Below are 18,103 nucleotides of genomic sequence, written 5' to 3' on the forward strand. Positions count from 1 at the left end.
TTGAATTAGTTGAAGAAAAAATTCAGTCAGCACAAGCAAATAGATCACTTATCCCCACGCCAACTTTTGATTTTTGCTACTACACATTCTCCAACAGGCATCATTGTTCAAAATACAGATCTTGTGGAGTGGTCATTCCTTCCTCACAGTACAGTTAAGACTTTTACATTGTACTTAGATCAAATGGCTACATTAATTGGTCAGGCAAGACTACAAATAGTAAAATTGTGTGGAAGTGACCCAGATAAAATCATTGTTCCTTCAAACAATGAACAGGTTAGATAAGCCTTTATCAATTCTGGTGCATGGCAGATTGGTCTTGCTGATTTTGTGGGAATTATTGATAATCATTACCCAAGAACAAAAATCTTCCAGTTTTTAAAATTGGCTATTTGGATTTTACCTAAAATTACCAGACATAAACCTTTAGAAAATGCTCTGATGGTGTTTACTGATGGTTCCAGCAAGGGAAAAGTGGCTTACACCAGGCAAAAAGAATGAGTCATTGAAACTCAATATCACTCAGCTCAAAGAGCAGAATTGGTTGCTGTCATTTCAGTGTTACAAGATTTTAATCAGCCTATTAACATTGTTTCAGATTCTGCATATGTAGTACAGGCTACAAAGGATGTTGAGACAGCCCTAATCAAATACAGTATGGATGATCAGTTGAATCAACTGTTTAATTTGTTACAACAAACTGTAAGAAAAAGAAATTTCCCATTTTATATTACTCATGCTTGAGCACATACTAATTTACCAGGGCCTTTAACGAACGCAAATGAACAAGCTGACTTGCTAGTATCATCTGCCTTCATGGAAGCACAAGAACTTCATGCCCTGACTCATGTAAATGCAACAGAATTAAAAAATAAATTTGATATCACAGGGAAACAGGCAAAAAATATTGTACAACATTGTACTGAGTGTCAAGTCCTACACTTGGCCACTCAGGAGGCAGGAGTTAATCCCAGAGGTTTATGTCCTAATGCATTAGGGCAAATGGATGTCACACATGTACCTTCATTTGGAAAATTGTCATTTGTCCATGTGACAATTGATACTTATTCACATTTCATATGGGCAACGTGCTAGACAGGAGAAAGTACTTCCCATGTTAAAAGACATTTATTATCTTCTTTTGCTGTCATGGGAGTTCCAGAAGAAAGTAAAACAGATAATGGGCCAGGATACTCTAGCAAAGCATTTCAAAAATTCTTAAATCAGTGGAAAATTACACATACAAGAGGAATCCCTTATAATTCCCAAGGACAGGCCATAATTGAAAGAAATAATAGAACACTCAAAGCTCAATGGGTTAAACAAAAAAAGGAAAAAGAGAGTAAGGAGTATAACACTCCCCAGATACAACTTAATCTAGCACTCTATACTTTAAAGTTTTTAAACATATATAGAAATCAGACCACTACTTCTGCAGAGCAACATTTTACTGGTAGAAAGAACAGCCCACATGAGGAAAAACTGATTTGGTGAAAAGATCAAAAATAATACATGGGAAATAGGTAAGGTGATAACATGGGGAGAGGTTTTGCTTGTGTTTCACCAGGAGAAAATCAGCTTCCTGTTTGGATACCCACTAGACATTTGAAGTTCTACAATGAACCCATCAGAGATGCAAGGAAAAATGCCTCCGTGGAGACGGAAAACCCCACTCGAGCATCATCAACTCACCAGGTGAACAAAATGGTGATATCAGAAGAAAAGATGAAGTTGCCATCCACAAAGAAAGCAGAGTTGCTGTCCTCGGCCCAGCTAAAGAAGCTGACACAGTTAGCTGAAAAAAGCCTGAAGAACACAAGGGTAACACAAACTCCAGAGAATATGCTGCTTGCAGCTTTAATGATTGTATCAATGGTGGTAAGTCTCCCTATGTCTGCAGGAGCAGCTGCAGCTAATTATACCTACTGGGCCTATGTGCCTTTCCCACCCTCAATTCAGGCAGCCACTTGGATGGATAATTCTATTGAAGTATATGTTAATAATAGTGCATGGGTACCAGGCCCCACAGATGACGGTGGCCTTGCCCAACCTGAAGAAGAAGGAATGATGACAAACATTTCCATTGGGTATCATTATCTTCCTATTTGCCTGGGGAAAGCACCAGATTGCTTAATGCCTGCAACCCAAAATTGGTTGGTAGAAGTACCTACTGTCAGTGCCATTAGTAGATTTACTTATCACATGGTAAGTGGAATGTCACTCAGGCCACAGATAAATAATTTACAGGACCCTTCTTATCAAAGATCATTACAATATAGGCCTAAGGGGAAGCCTGGTCCCAAGGAAATCCCCAAAGAATCAAAAAGCCCAGAAGTCTTAGTTTGGGAAGAATGTGTGGCTGATACTGCAGTGGTACTACAAAACAATGAATTCGGAACTATTATAGACTGGGCCCCTCGAGGCCAATTATATCATAATTGTATGGGCCAGACTCAATCGTGTTCACAGGTCCCATCCATCTGGCCCATTAATATGGCCTATGATAGTGATTTAACTGAAAGCCTGGACCAGGTTCATAGAAGGTTAGAATCACTCTATCCATGGAAATGTAGTGTGTAAAACCCCCTTATATGCTATTTGTAGGAATCATAGATCTTAAACCAGATTCCCAAACTATAACCTGTGAAAACTGTAGATTGTTTACTTGCATTGATTCAACTTTGGATTGGCAGCACCGTATTCTGCTAGTGAGGGCAAGAGAGGGCATGGGGATCCCTGTGTCCATGTACCGACTGTGGGAGGCTTCCTCATCCATCTATATTTTAACAGAAGTATTAAAAGAAGTTCTAACTAGATCCAAAAGATTCATTTTTACTTTGATTGCAGTGATTATTGGTCTTATTGCAGTCACAGCAACTGCTGTATGTAGACAACTGCTTGATGTAGACACTCAGCCATCAAGAAGGTGGAGCCAACTCCTCACTCCATAAGTGTGGGCTCTGCATAGTGACTTGCTCCAAAAGAACACATGCAGTATTGACAAGGAGAAAAAATAACTTCACAGTGGAGAAACCTGACAAACAGTAGCTCTGCCAAATGATCCAAGTGAACATCAAAGATGACAGTTCACCTTGAGAACATGAAGTGACAATGGGGGACATTCTACAAAATTCCTGACCAATCCTCCTCAGTACTATCAAGGTCATCATGAGATGGAAAGCCTGACACACTGTCACAGCCAGGAAGAGCCTACGTGATGACTACCTCTCATGCGGGTCCCTGGATGGGATCCTGGGTCAGAGTAAGACAGAACTAAGGGAGTCCAAATGAAATATGAACTTTAGTTAATAATAGCTTATCAGGCAGGCGTGGTGGCTCAAGCCTGTAATCCCAGCACTTTGGGAGGCCGAGGCGGGTGGATCACGAGGTCAGGAGATCGAGACCATCCTGGCTAACACAGTGAAACCCCGTCTCTACTAAAAATACAAAAAATTAGCCAGGCGAGGTGGCGGGCGCCTGTAGTCCCAGCTACGTGGGAGGCTGAGGCAGGAGAATGGCGTGAACCCCGGGAGGTGGAGCCTGCAGTGAGCCAAGATCCCGCCACTGAACTCCAGCCTGGGAGATAGAGCAAGACTCCATCTCAAAAAATAAAATAAAATAAAATAAAAAATAAAAAAATAAAAAAATAGCCTATCAGTATTGGTTCATTAACTGTCACAAATTATGTAAGATATTAATAAGCCATGTGAGACACACTGATAGAAGATGTTAATGAGAGGAAACTAGGTTGCGACTACATGGCAAATCTCTGCTTTTTTTATTGGCAATTTCTGTGTAAGTAAAAAAATGATGTAAAATAAAACTTTATTTAAAACATTGTTATATTTTTTAATGCTTCCTTGTTTAATTATTTATGCTGTGAATTACTAGTAATTGACATTGTTAACTAATCCTGTTTTTTTAAGTAAGAGCATTATGACACAAAAAATTAAACAGTGCAGACTGATACATAAATCAAAACAAATATTCTTTACATGTTTTCTGTTACAGTAGTAACACATATGTGTAAGCTTCATTATCATATTTTTTTCTTGTGCTGTGGTTGTGTCCTGGGTTCATTCTCTAAAATGCTGATCACCTTAGACCAGGAAAAAAATAAACTTACAGACTCTGCTTCAATTCATGGCTAAATATTTTCAAAACAGTGATTTTGTAAAAATACGTTCCAACGGCAAATTGATTCATTGTGATGAGATCACTTATTCCAAAGACTTCTTGTCTTTATTTTGTTCCCATGCCTACCTTTTAGCCATAATACAACAGAATCAAATGTTGGCCCTTGGGAAAAAATATTCAAAGAAAGAAAGAATGTGAACAGAACTTACAACCATGATGATTCAATGTTTTACCACAATGCTTTCTAAAACAGAAGAGTGTAAAAGGATATTCAAAGTCAATTTCCTCGGAGAGGCTTTGCAGAAAATGAGGAAACTAGAGAAATAAAAATGGCAGGACATTCTACGGGTGATTTTCGATGTTGCTATGTTTTATGGGAAAAAAATACTTTACCTTTTAAAGAATCACAAAGAATTATTGGGAACCCAAACTCTGGAATGTTTGCAAATTTAATTGAGCTTCTATGTAATTATGTCTATGTAGCTAGGCATGAAGTTGATGGTTTTTTAAAAATCTATGTCTTATTTGTGCAATAAACTACCCAATAAATAATTAATGCTCATAGGAAAACATGTTGGACTTTGTGAAGGGAAAATAAATCTTGGGGACCCAAAATCACAAAGCTAAAAGGAAAAGTCAAGCTGGGAACTGCTTAGTGCAAATCTACCTCCCATTCTATCCAAAGTCACCCATCTGCTCACCAAGATAAATGCATATCTGATTGCCTCATTTGGAGAGGGTAATCGGCAACACAAAAGAATGAAACCATTTGTCCCTTACTTACCTATGACCTGGAAGCCCCCTGTCTGGCCTTCTTTTCAAGTTGTCTCACCTTTCTGGACTGAACCAATGTACATCTTACACATATTGATTGATGTCTCATGTCTCTCTAAAGTGTATAAAGCCAAGCTGTGCCACGACCACCTTGGGCCCATGTTGTCAGGACCTCCTGAGGAGACCTCATGGGCATGCATCCTCAAACTTGGCAAAATAAACTTTCTAAAAAATCTGAGAGCTGTCTCAGATTTTCAGGGTTCATACATGTAATGTAGGATGTCAATGTTTATAAAACAGACATTATTCTGTCTACTACTACAAATATGCTGACAATTAACCTTAGGCTTTCTCAACAAAATGAAAAATGATGAGGTACAAACAGTATATGCAAACTTAAATAATGTTGCAAGTTTTAATATGCCTACTTTTCAATTTTTCAATACTATTTTTACTACCTTAACACTGTAAGAAAAATGAGTAATTAAAACATGAATAAAAGTGTTTACAAGGGGTGCACGTGTTTCCTCCAGCCTCTGGCCATCCCCAGCTTTCATCCCAACGGTCCTGATGGTGACTCTAAGCATTGCTCCTTTCTCTATATCAAGATCTCTCCCCAGAAACAAGCCCAAATCTTACCATATGTTGTGGCACGCTATGATGATGAGCAGTGGTGAGCAGCTGAAGCCTCAAGGAAGGGATGCTTTTGTAAAACAAGACTTGTAGAATATAACTTGTGAAAGTAAAGCCTATGGCAGAGTTCGTCTTCAGCACACGGGGAGCAGACAGGAAGCTTTTGCCTCACCTTCCTCAAAGGCCTGCAGCCACGTCTCCCCAGGTCAGTCTTAAGGACAATGAAACTCTGGTCTTCACTGTAGACACGCTACCACTGTAGACATGCTCCAAAGCCATGGTGACCCACCTTTGGGTGGGTCCTGAGGAGAACAAAGCTCTGGTTCTAATCCTAATCCTAACCCTGTCCCAAGACTTTGACCCTGAACCTAAACTCTGATCCCTACCCTGCTCCCTAATTCTCACCCTTACTTTGACCCTGACTTTGATCTTGACCCTGATCATGACCCCACCTCTAACCATACTTCCAGCCCTGACTCTGACCCAGATCCCAACCCTAACCCTAACTCTATTATTATCTTTATGATCTATCTCTAATCTTACCCTCTAGCTCTAAATAGCTGTACCCAACAGCACTTTTAAATTATTTAACTTCTTTTCCTTGAATTCTCTAAGGATATCCTAAAGGAGATGTCATTATGTATTTTGCATTCCCTCTAAGTGGTATGGCTTCAGATATGAAGTTCTAATCCTTTGCAAGACATAAAAAGTTTGGAGGGTAATAGTACTGGGTTGTTAGGGATGCATGTTGGCATTCATGATAGTCATTGGTGCTGTTCTCCAAATATTTTCAGTTCATTTTTTATGAATGCATTCTGACTGTTCCATCCTACCTACTTAAATTTTTGCATGGCCACATGACTTTTTTGTTTGTTTGTTTTTTGCCAATGGAGGTGAGATGAAATAACACGTCACTTTTTCAGAAGAGATCTCCAAGAAACAGAGTTCTATTCTGCATGCTTTTTTCTCTTTTCTATCGCAATGGGGATCTTATTGATGGTCCCTCCTTCCGTCTGGATTCCTGTGTTAGGATGACACAGCACAGAGCTACCTCTCACCTGACCCGTGATGAGATGTAAATAAATGACGAAGAAGATTTTTGACCCACTGAAATTTGGAGGTTGTTTGTCACCACAGTTTAACCTAGCCCCCATTGACTGATGCAGGGCTGAAGAATGAGTCCAAACTGGATCTGGACAAGACATGTGAAGAGCACTCCAGGCTGCGTAAAATTCAAGTGTTGTCTCAAAGATAACAGTGAGCACAATATGTTATTGGGGTGGGTGTGGGATAAATAAGGTATATCAGGTGAGAATAATGAGAAACTCAACTTTAAAAGATGGTGCTGATTTGAACTGTGGAGAGATCCAAATGCTCTGCTTAGCATTTGACATTGTGATGGATGAACACACTAATTAAGAGCCCAAAATGAAGGCTTTGGGTAAACATCTGAGGGTGTCTAATATCCCAATTTTTCATCCTAGAATGGGCAGAGTCCTTGTCCCCCTTCTAGGGAGACTTCCAAAAGAAAAAATACGTGCATTTCTTCAACAACGCACACTGAGAGACTTTCCTGCACTTTTGACCTGTGGCTAACACTCCTCACCTTTCATTCTGTCATCAGTGTTTCAGGGAAACATCTTTAACTCTCTATGATTTACAGGTTATTAAATGGCCCTTATAATTCTCTCCAGGGGTGGAAAACACTGATGATGATGGTGTCTGAGCTCACAGCAGCAAGCAGGCATGTGTGTTCAGCAGCCATGTGGCTCATTGCTAGGAGCTTTCTAAATAAAATGTTCTACAACATTGCTTAACACAAGGGGAGACGCTCCTGACTCAGAGGGTTTAATTGCTCACCTACTTCTTTTTCTGCCCTCTTGGGCTCCTAAAATGAAAAGAGCACTGGGGTGATAAACTGAGTCAAAGGGGTGCCAGCCACATCAGAGCAAAATAGATTCCTAAAATATCCCTGGCCTAAGATGACAGCCTTGGCTGGATACATTTGAATGTGCTGATAGTGGACATGGTAGAGTGAAGGTGGTTGAAATCTTCATATTAAAGAACTTCCACCCAGATTGCAAGAAAAGAGAGAGGAATGGAGATGGCAGCACGAGTTCCTACAATAAAAGCAGATGTTTTGAGATCAGTTATATTTGTTCTGAAAAAAATACAGAAACCAAAGTTTAGCCTGAGGCTACAATTAATTGGGCAATAAGCGAGAGGCACACATGGCATAGACAGATTTAAACATTTCTCCCTTATATTAATACAAGTACTAAAATTACAAATACATTGACTCCAAATAAAACAAATATTTAAAAAACTTATAAATATTCTAGCATGTTTATGGAATCTACAGTAGTTTTTGAAGGAGATCTCACAAACAGGTTTGGTTTTTGAAGATTAGAACTGATGGTCTAGAGAATTCATTTCATTCCAGAGAAAGAAAGAGATGAATTTCTTAGGTTCCTTCAGGAATGTGGCTAGCTTTGCCTCATCTTTGTTTGAACTATGGATGCAGCAGAAGAAAACATGAGGATTTCACAGATTTAAGGTGTGAATGGGCTACAAGAGGCAATTGGAAATTCTTTGTCATTGAAATGACAAAGGCTGCTGTGAAAAAAGAAGAGAAAGGGAATTTTTTTTAAAAAAAGCAAACAACAAAAACAAAAACCCCACAAAAAAGCAAACAACAAACAAACAAAAAACAGAGGAAGAATTCAAAACACACTGGGCTGTGACTACTTCCAGGAATGGGCTATAAGAGGCAGTTGGAAATTCTATTTGCTTTGCAACTGTGAGTTTTCCAGCCTGTTTCCTTTCTAAAGTATATTACTTTGTTTTTGGTTCATGAAGTTATCCATTTCTATTTTCTGGAACAGCTATGTATTTTCTTTATCATCTATCTATCCACCTGCCTATCATCTATCTATCTATTTACTATCTATCTTTTCTACCTTTCGCTATCAAGACCTTGGGTCAAGCAGGATAGAATTCCAGTGTGTGTTCACTCTACCATTTAAAAGAAGAGCTCTTGTAGGCATTCTCCAACACATCATAAACCTGAGCTTTCTAAAACACGGTGTGGCAAACTACCATGCATGGGCGATGTCTGACACAGTCTGCATTTGTAAGTAAAGATGTACTGGGACACAGTCTCATACATGTGTTATATAATGTCTCTGGCTACTTTCATGGTATAATGGAATAGCTGAGTCATTGAGAGAGAGACCATATGGCTTTGAAAAAAATAATTAACATTTAGCCCTTCGCAGAAAATATTTGCTGACTCTTGTTTTAAAAGGTCTCTGTTTAGAATGCTAACTATTGCATTCTGGATAGAATCACAACTCTTTACCACAATCAACACAGCTTCAACCCTGCTTCTATATCCAGCCTCATCTATTATTTCCGCTCCTTCTCCTGATTTTCCTTCTGGCCGTGCTGATGGATTGTCAGTTTCCCAGATGTGCGAGAATCTCTCCTCCCTTCTCGACATTCTCATGCTTTTCCTCTGCCTCTCAATAACTTCCTGTTCCATCTCTCATGACAAATCTCTTCTTCATTCTTTAAGATGCAGCCCCCTTTTCTCTTTCCTTAAAGATGTCTGTCTGGCTCTATTTTGGGTGATGTGCTCTTTCTGCATCTCCCAGAGCCAGCCTGTGTGTGTCAGCTACAGCATTTATTTGCATCTCTGTGTCATATATCACCAAATCTGCCTAAGCTTGTGTGAGTCACTGCATGACAACTTCAGCCTCCACCAGCATTGTCCTCACTAACCACGAGGCTTAGACATTTGTCCAGTATGCTCAGGGTTGTGGGGTGGTAGCAGTAACCAGCTGATGAGCATCATTTCTTACATCAGAATCAAACCTGTAGATCTCTGCCATTCGTAAGTATTTGGAGTTTAAAATTGGCATAAAGATTTTCCTTAAAATAAGAACAAATGGCTTGAGTAGGCTTCTGGAATGTATGATATTTCTATTGGTTCATTTTGGTGTTCAGCATTCCCACATGAACCTAAACACGGCTCTGCTCTTAGTAGCTGTGCGACCCTGGGAAAGTCACTCAATCACCCTCAGCTAAATTTTGTTGTGTGAGAAATGGGAAGAGAGTTGTGATTTGTATTTAGTGAGTAATAACAAACAAAAGGCATTTAGCTTCCTGGAACCTGGTATGTAGTAGATCCTCATGAAATACTAGCTCTGTTGATAAAACTAGACCGAAAAGACCTTTTGAAGTCAACAACAGTATCATGCAGTGAAGGATGAGATGAGAAGCTGCTGCTGCTGCTGCAGCCTGCAGCTCCTGGAGGCCCGTTTTGTCCATGATTTAGCAGGAATGCACTACCTTTACATGAGGAGACACTGCCCACAGGAACCAAGGCCATTCTTTGAAGACAAACATGTTTTAATAGACTTTGCATTATATAATAGTGTAATATAAATAATAATTTATTTACATTATTATGTTATGACTTTTGTACAGAGCTTTACACCTAGATATTCTGAAGTTGGTGGTCTGTGAGTGGCATCGAGTGATGACTGACACACTCTGACCTGGGGTAGAACAACACGTTTCCCTGCATTTGCTCAATTTCGGGGCATCACCACCTGCTTTCAAGAGTGTGTTTTCCTATCCTTCTGAGTTTTGCCCACTTAAGCAATGGTTTTGCTGTGATAAACAATTACACTATTTATCAAAATATTACTTTGGAGATTACTGGTTCACATAGTTAATTTTCAAGTTTTCTTAAAATATCAGGCCCTTAGCTAATGTCAGTGGCTCCAAGGATGAGAAGCTAAAAACACCTTTTTTTTTTTTTTTTTGGCCAAGACAAAAAAACAACACATTTCAAACTTTACTGTCTCATGCTAGTCCCTGGATAATTAGAATTGAACACACTCCCCTCCCAGCCCAATCACAGCTAGTGAACAACCAAGATCTCCTGCAGGTGCCTTTGCCTTGGCTTTGTGAGCCTGGAGTTGCTGGCTGGCACTGGGCAGCAGACAGCAGAGCTGGTCCCATTTCTCCATGCTTTCCCCACTCTTTGGGGGACATGGGCACATTGAACAACCTGGGTCCTCACCTGGCGCTGACTGGGAAGCTATTTGATGTCAGGCTCAATGTGAACTTCTGATTTGAAAGGAGAGTATAGGTCACCCGGCCCCACTTACTCATTTTACCAAGAATGAAAATAAGGATCTATTCCAGACATGAGAGTACACATTGTAAGGCTGTGCAAGCTTGATGCACTTGTATCCACTCAGCACACACTTACTGAGGGCCAAGTGTCTCCAGCATGAAAGGTGCTCTAGTTCCTGGGGTTCAACCCTCCACAGAGGACAGCAGCACCTCAAGGGACAGAGGTGCAAAGAGCAATGTGGGGGCCCTTCTGCTGGAGAGGTGGCTAGGGAGGTCCTTAGAGGAAGTGACACCTGAGCTCTTCTCTGACGGGTGAAGCTGAATTACTTGAAGCTTACGGCAAAGAGGTGTCCAGAGAAGTGGAGCCTGTGAGCCAAAAGCATGAGCATAATGACTTGTCCAGAGAAGTGTAACAAGTTCCATATTGTCTTATGCCAAATCTGCACAAGAGTCACCAAAGGAAAGAGCAGGATCCTGGAGCCAGGGCCTTGGATTTCACCCGCTGGCAATGGGAATGTTCACTGGGAATTTTGGGGGGCAAAACATGAAAATGTTTCCTCTTAGCTCCAATTCTCTATCTCTCTGTCTCTTTCTGTCCCTCTCTCTCTCCCTTATATTTAATTTTTGTATTATCCTAAGAAAACACAGATGTCTCAGGCATGGGGTTTAGCAGCCTGCCTCTTTCTGGATGACCAGGGGAGCACTTTGGCCTCTGTGACCTTATTTACAATAATTCACGAATCTTGCAAAAAAAAAGTCATGGTAGCAGAGGTTAGAAAATCTCCTAGTGTTCCTTCTGAAACTTTGAATTTATGATTAATATGTTTAATCTTCATCTTCTGAAAAGTCACCAGTTACACAGTGAGGACCATAAAGGGAGTCTGTTTCTGTGGTTTGTGGCTTCAACAGTCAGCAGTTTTGCAGCAACAGCATTGCATGTGGGTTTTAGGCTGACGATGCTCAACAGTGGACAATTCTCTTCACCTGCCTGGGCCCCACGGCCCGCCCTTCCATACAGTGCAGGGTCACAGCTGAGCTCTCCGAGACATCTCACAGGGCCTCGGCTTCTGAAGTATCAAGTGTCTTCTAGGTGAAGATTTGGTCTCATAGCCTTTGTGGCTTCTTCCAGGTAACCGTTGGTTTTATGACCTAACCCTGGTATATGTGTGACATATGTGTGAATGTGTTCCCTGTGGCAGAGCTGAGGAAGGACTCAGTCATCACAGATGCCAAAAGGCAAATGCAGTGTGCTTTTTTCCAACGCCTCCAGTCTTGTATTATTTTTACCCATCAGCCCATTTGAAAAAGAAAAAAAAGCCTCCCCTTAGAATTAAATCCCCTCTGGAGATAATGAGCATTTTATAAATCTTTCATTTTTTTTTAGTCGCATTTGCTCCCACTTCCTGCCAGGATCCACTAGAGGGCAGAAACACCCGTGTGTATTAGTGTGGCACTTGCTGAGTCATAATAAAAACAGATACCCTGCCCTCCCGGAGCAGAACTCCAGTGCCGGGGCCAGCAGCAGCAAGTAAGAAAACCTTGGTTTCTGTATCTGCGTCAGCTACACAGTGCTTGCACACAGGAGGCATCAGCCAGTTTTCTCAGTTAAAGACACAGAAACAAAATGTGTCCTCACTACTTTTTGAATTTACCATGTTATCTAATGTTTTAACTTAATTGAGTGAATAAACTCCCTATGCATCTGGACACATGCATGGAAAATTCACAAACATTTCAAATCAAAACAGAGTATTTTGCAAAAAGAAAATTTCTTATATATGTGCATTTCACTTTTTTTTATCTTTTAGTGATTTTAATGTAATGAAATTGAAAACGCTGTGCTTCTAAAAGACTTTTTAAGGAGCACGGTATTTTTCCATTAACAAATTGGCAAATTATCTTCTACTATAGATAGAAGTTAATTGGCTGAGGGTAATAAACAGAAGATTAAAAAACAAATATTATCCCCTGATATTCTATCAAGGGCTACAGTGAATTACACACCCTGGCATGGGTTTGCACACCACGTGCTGGAAGCCAGCAGTCATGCAGGCCATGCTCTCCCACATTTAAAGAAGCCCATGATTTGCAGATAACGTGACTGTATATTTAGAAAACCTCAGCATCTCAGCCCAAAATCTCTTTAAGCTGATAAGCAACCTCACAAAGTCTCAGGATACAAAATCAATGTGCAAAAATCACAAGCATTCTTATACACAAATAACAGAAAAACAGAGAGCCAAATCATGAGTGAACAGTTCATGAGCAATTCACAATTGCTTCAAAGAGAATAAAATATCTAGGAATCCAACTTACAAGGGATGTGAAGGACCTCTTCAAGGAGAACTACAAACCACTGCTCAGCGAAATGAAAGAGGGTACAAACAAATGGAAGAACATTCCATGCTCATGGTTAGGAGGAATCAATATTGTGAAAATGGTCATACTGCCCAAGGTAATTTATAGATTCAATGCCATTCCCATCAAGCTACCAATGACTTTCTTCACAGAATTGGAAAAAAACTACTTTAAAGTTCATATGGAACCAAAAAAGAGCCTGCATTGCCAAGACAATCCTAACCCAAAAGAACAAAGCTGGAGACATCACACTACCTGAATTCAAACTATACAACAAGGCTACAGTTACCAAAACAGCATGGTACTGGTACCAAAACAGAGATATAAACCAATGGAATAGAACAGAGCCATCAGAAATAATACCACACATCTACAAGCATCTGATCTTTGACAAACCTGAGAAAAACAAGAAATGGGGAAAGGATTCTCTGTTTAATAATTGGTGCTGGGAAAACTGGCTAGTCATATGTAGAAAGCTGAAACTGGATCCCTTCCTTACACCTTATGCAAAAATTAATTCAAAATGATTTAAAGACTTAAATGTTAGACCTAAAACCATAAAAACTCTAGAAGAAAACCTAGGCAATACCATTCAGGACACAGGCATGGGCAAGGAATTCATGTCTAAAACACCAAAAGCAATGGCAAAAAAAAAGCCAAAATTGACAAATGGGATCTAATTAAACTAAAGAGCTTCTGCACAGCAAAAGAAACTGCCATCAGAGTGAACAGGCAACCTACAGAATGGGAGAAAATTTTTGCAATCTACTCATCTGACAAAGGGCTAATATCCAGAATCTACAATGAACTCAAACAAATTTATAAGAAAAACCAACAAACAACCCCATCAACAACTGGGTGAAGAATATGAACAGACACTTCTAAAAAGAAGATATTTATGCAGTCAAAAGACACAAGAAAAAATGCTCATCATCACTGGCCATCAGAGAAATGCAATTCAAAACCACAATGAGTTTTTTTAAACTATCCAGAAATGATCCACCTTGCTTTGGAAATTGAGATTACACTTGCATGGATAGTAGAGAAAGATAACCAAGTTACAGAGTACTCTTTCTCGTTACTGGAAAGCAACTTCAACAAGGTCCCAATTAAATTAGAATCAATTATTAGCTTCTATGGTTATGGTGCCTTGAACATCCAAGTATAATCCAGTAACAGAGGAAGATATTAAACTAACAGGTCATGGTTGAGTCAAGTAATTAAAACCCTAGGCAGAGCAGGAGGGAACTTCAGAAGGGTTGTTACATCCCAGAAGAACAGTTCTGAAGTACCCTGGAGACCTTTCTAATAACATAGCAACTAACAGTTCATCTAGCAATGAGGTACCTGATAACCGCAGGGTGAAGGTCTTTATAATGAGATTTCTTGGCATACCCTATCCTCTTTAATCACCTACAATATACCCTAAGATGAGATTTTAATAACAAAAATAGGCACTTACTCAACAATACATCACTATGACTATTTTTGTAACTTACTGATACAGAATAGAGCCTACTTCTTTATGACTCCAGATTGTGTCATTGATTTATTGGGATGTCAGGATTTCAACGAGTTGGATTTTTTTTTTTTCTTTTTGAGACCGAGTCTCTCTCTGTTGCCCAGGCTGGAGTGCAGTGGTGTGGTCTCCGCTCACTGAAACCTCCGCCTCCTGGGTTCAAGTGATTCTCCTGCCTCAGCTTCCCCAGGAACTGGGACTGCAGGTGTACACCATCACACCTGGCTATTTTTTTTTTTTTGGTAGAGACGGGGTTTCACCATGTTGGCCAGCCTGGTCTCAAACTCCTGACCTCAAGTGATCCACCCGCCTCAGCCTCCCAAAGTGCTGAAATTACAGGCGTGAGCCACTGCACCCGGTCAGGATTATTTTAAGTCAAGATGCTTGCCCTGTGACCTCAAACAACTCAAGACATTGGTTCTAGCTATCCTGTAGTTTTCCCTTGATTAATATTCACTTATTGCTTATTAAGGAAGATGCAAATAAGCATGCTGTTCCCAGCAGAAAGCATCACTACATCAAAGATAGAAAAAAGAATCCTCCTTGACTTATGAGGACTAAATAAGAGACAAAGCAGGTAAAGATTCCTTTGTACAGGCTGTGCAAATGAATCATAGTAATGAATGAATAAGCCTGAGACAAATCAAAACAGCAAAGTATGAGGAAATATTTGGGGTAAATCACATGATGCCAAGGCAGCTTATACTTACTATATCTCACATAATGAACAGTGAGTCCAATGCACACTGCCAGGACGATCAGGGAGATGAAGATGATGACGCCGATGAACCAGGGCTCCCAACAAACTCTTTTCCTAGCCCTCACCATATCTGGCCTAAGGAAGAAAGTAAATAGAGTATTTCAGAGCATGCAACACATCCACTCCTTAGACAAAACAGATATTTTTGGGGAATAAAGGACATTCAGTTGGAGGGTCGTGTACTGTCTGGGTTTAGAGCACACCCTGGTTCTAGGCTGCTGAGGCGAATCCTGATTCTGACTCCTGTTTCTGGGCAAGTAGTTTGACTTTTCTGTGCTTCAGTTTCCTCATCCATAAAAGGAAGATGATAATGATAGTACCTATTTCATGAGATTAGGGTTAGGGCTAGGGTTAGGGCTTACAATGCCTGACATGTAGAAAGTGCAATATTAAATGTTAGCTATCACTTGTTGAGCCAGCCATGTACTTGATATAGAGTTAGACACTCAGGAGCTACAGAAATATTTTAAGCCTTTTCCCTAGCACTCTAGAATCTTAAATAGCCTTTGAAATGTGTTACAGCTTGAAGCATACCAGGTTTCACATAGAGTTGCTAATTCTATTGTTCTAATTTTCTGATCTATTACCAAACCAAACTTTGAGGATACATAGAACAGACAACCAGAGGCCGCTTCCTAAAGAACCTGAGGTTTTGAGCTAATATTTACCTCTAAGCTTTAATGATGCTACAGGAGGCTGGACACGGTGGCTCACGCCTGTAATCCCAGCACTTTGGGAGGTCGAGGCGGGCAGATCACGAGGTCAGGAGATCAAGACCATCCTGGCTAACACCGTGAAACCCTGTGTCTACTAAAAATACAAAAAAAATTATCCGGGTGTGGTGGTGGGCGCCTGTGGTCCCAGCTACTCGGGAGGCTGAGGCAGGAGAATGGCATGAACCCAGGAGGCAGAGCTTGCAGTGAGCTGAGATCGCGCCACTGCACTCCAGCCTGGGCAACAGAGCGAGAGTCCATCTCAAAAAAAAAAAAGATGCCACCGGAAATTCTTTTTGCATGAGATTCCCTCAACTTCTTCTATTTGTTCTGCCTTCAAAAATACAAGTTACTGAAAAACATTGGTCCACATGATTTTTGTTTCATTGGTACAGTTGCTGTCCCATTGGGTTATAATATTTGGTAAGCAAACTGTAAAGCGAGAAATGTGAAATAATAAGTCAGAGATGACTAAGGAGTTTGAATACAATACTCTTATTTTAGATTTCTTGAGGCATTTACTATGCCAGTGTGTGCTGTGCTTTCTTTTTCTAGAGTGCTGTCTGCTACATGAGGACTTGAGGAAAACATGATATTCTCCTGGAGGAGTACTGGGTGTTGAATCAGAAAAAGGAGAATTCTAAGTGCAGCCCTTTCCATAACAGATCTGCGACTTGGACAAATCATTTAAACATCGAGCTCAATTTCTCCATGTATCAGTAAAGAGTGGGATAACCATTCCATCTAAAGCACTTTGGGACCTAAAATTAGATCATTTCCCAAAAAATACTTTTTGTTTACAAAAATCAAGAACACTCTGTTTCCTGATGATATAGGATCAGGAAGTGATGATATTATCACGTTGGCCCCTGTCACATCATCATTACATCCTGTCTCTGGCTGGACACAAAATAAAGAGCATTGGCAGAGAAGTCAATGGTGTTATCATCGCTTTACAATCCTGTCCCTGGGAAAGGCACTGAGATGTAGTGGAAGGCTCCAGGGACTCTGCTTGTTCTTCTGCCTTGTTCCTGTGATTTTTCCACAGGGCCGTAACCAGGGAAGCTTTATCTTACTCTTCCCAACCTTTCCCATCTCCAGTTTTCCCTTGAGTAGAATTCCAAACACCTGTTCCTAGAATGGCACTTACTGCAATATAAAAACTCTTCTCCACAATGAGGTTACGTTTTACCTGCAACTGTGCCTAAGAAACCCGCAAAACTGCCTCCTGTTCCTTCATCCCTGAATGCTTGCTATTAATCTGTTGCAGAAGAAAGGAGATGTCTGTAACAGACGTAAGCAAAACTTTGAGGGGGAATACAGGGAGAGGAGGGTTTCTCAACTAATATCAAAACATGTCAGATGAAGAATATGAATGTGTGCTTGTAGAAAGCATGAAATCATCAAAAGTATATGATTGTTATGTAGAATTGTGAAATATTAGACGCGTTCTATTTGTTCTGCAGTAAGTTTTTTGTTTTTTGTTTTTTTTTTTTGAGACGGAGTCTCGCTGTGTCGCCCAGGCTGGAGTGCAGTGGCGCGATCTCTGCTCACTGCAAGCTCCGCCTCCCAGGTTCACGCCATTCTCCTGCCTCAGCCTCTCCGAGTAGCTGGGACTACAGGCGCCCGCCACCACGCCCGGCTACAGTAAGTTTTAATCAAGACAAAAATGTAGACAGTGCACCCATTCTATTGATGAGGTAGGTTTCATGTATTAACATTAAAAATGTTAATGATAAGTTTTAATTTTAAAAAGTTATAGAATAATATGCATTCCATGTTTCAGTTTTTATAAATAAAACTATATACATGTGTGCATAACAAAATATATAGAAGACACAACAGATATTTATTAGTAAGAAGCAGAATAACAAATAAGCAAGAAATTTTAATTTTAATTTACGGTTTTGTTTGTTTTGTGTGGATTTTTTAAGAACAACATTATGGCTTTTGAATTAAAAAAGAGAGAGAGAGACATAGGACGTTCTTAAAATATGAAAAAAAACTAAGGAAGATTATATATGTATTTTCATGGAATTTACATCACTGCAGTGTCCAAGG

At 40.1% G+C, this 18,103-nt stretch overlaps 1 protein-coding gene across 1 annotated transcript; it reads left to right on the forward strand.

The window, feature by feature from the left end:
- Positions 1-1,704: 1,704 nt before the first annotated feature.
- Positions 1,705-2,580, forward strand: LOC129462186 (endogenous retrovirus group K member 19 Env polyprotein-like). Its single transcript, XM_055241961.1, has one exon. It carries the CDS (start codon positions 1,705-1,707, stop codon positions 2,578-2,580), a length of 876 nt encoding a protein of 291 aa, XP_055097936.1.
- The last annotated feature ends 15,523 nt before the right edge of the window (positions 2,581-18,103 follow it).

This window comes from Symphalangus syndactylus, chromosome 14 (assembly GCF_028878055.3).
Source record: "Symphalangus syndactylus isolate Jambi chromosome 14, NHGRI_mSymSyn1-v2.1_pri, whole genome shotgun sequence".
NCBI lineage: Eukaryota > Metazoa > Chordata > Mammalia > Primates > Hylobatidae > Symphalangus > Symphalangus syndactylus.

Excerpts from the sequence above, each read along its gene's own strand:
- LOC129462186 (XM_055241961.1), top strand. The coding sequence starts at position 1,705 with ATGGTGATATCAGAAGAAAAGATGAAGTTGCCATCCACAAAGAAAGCA.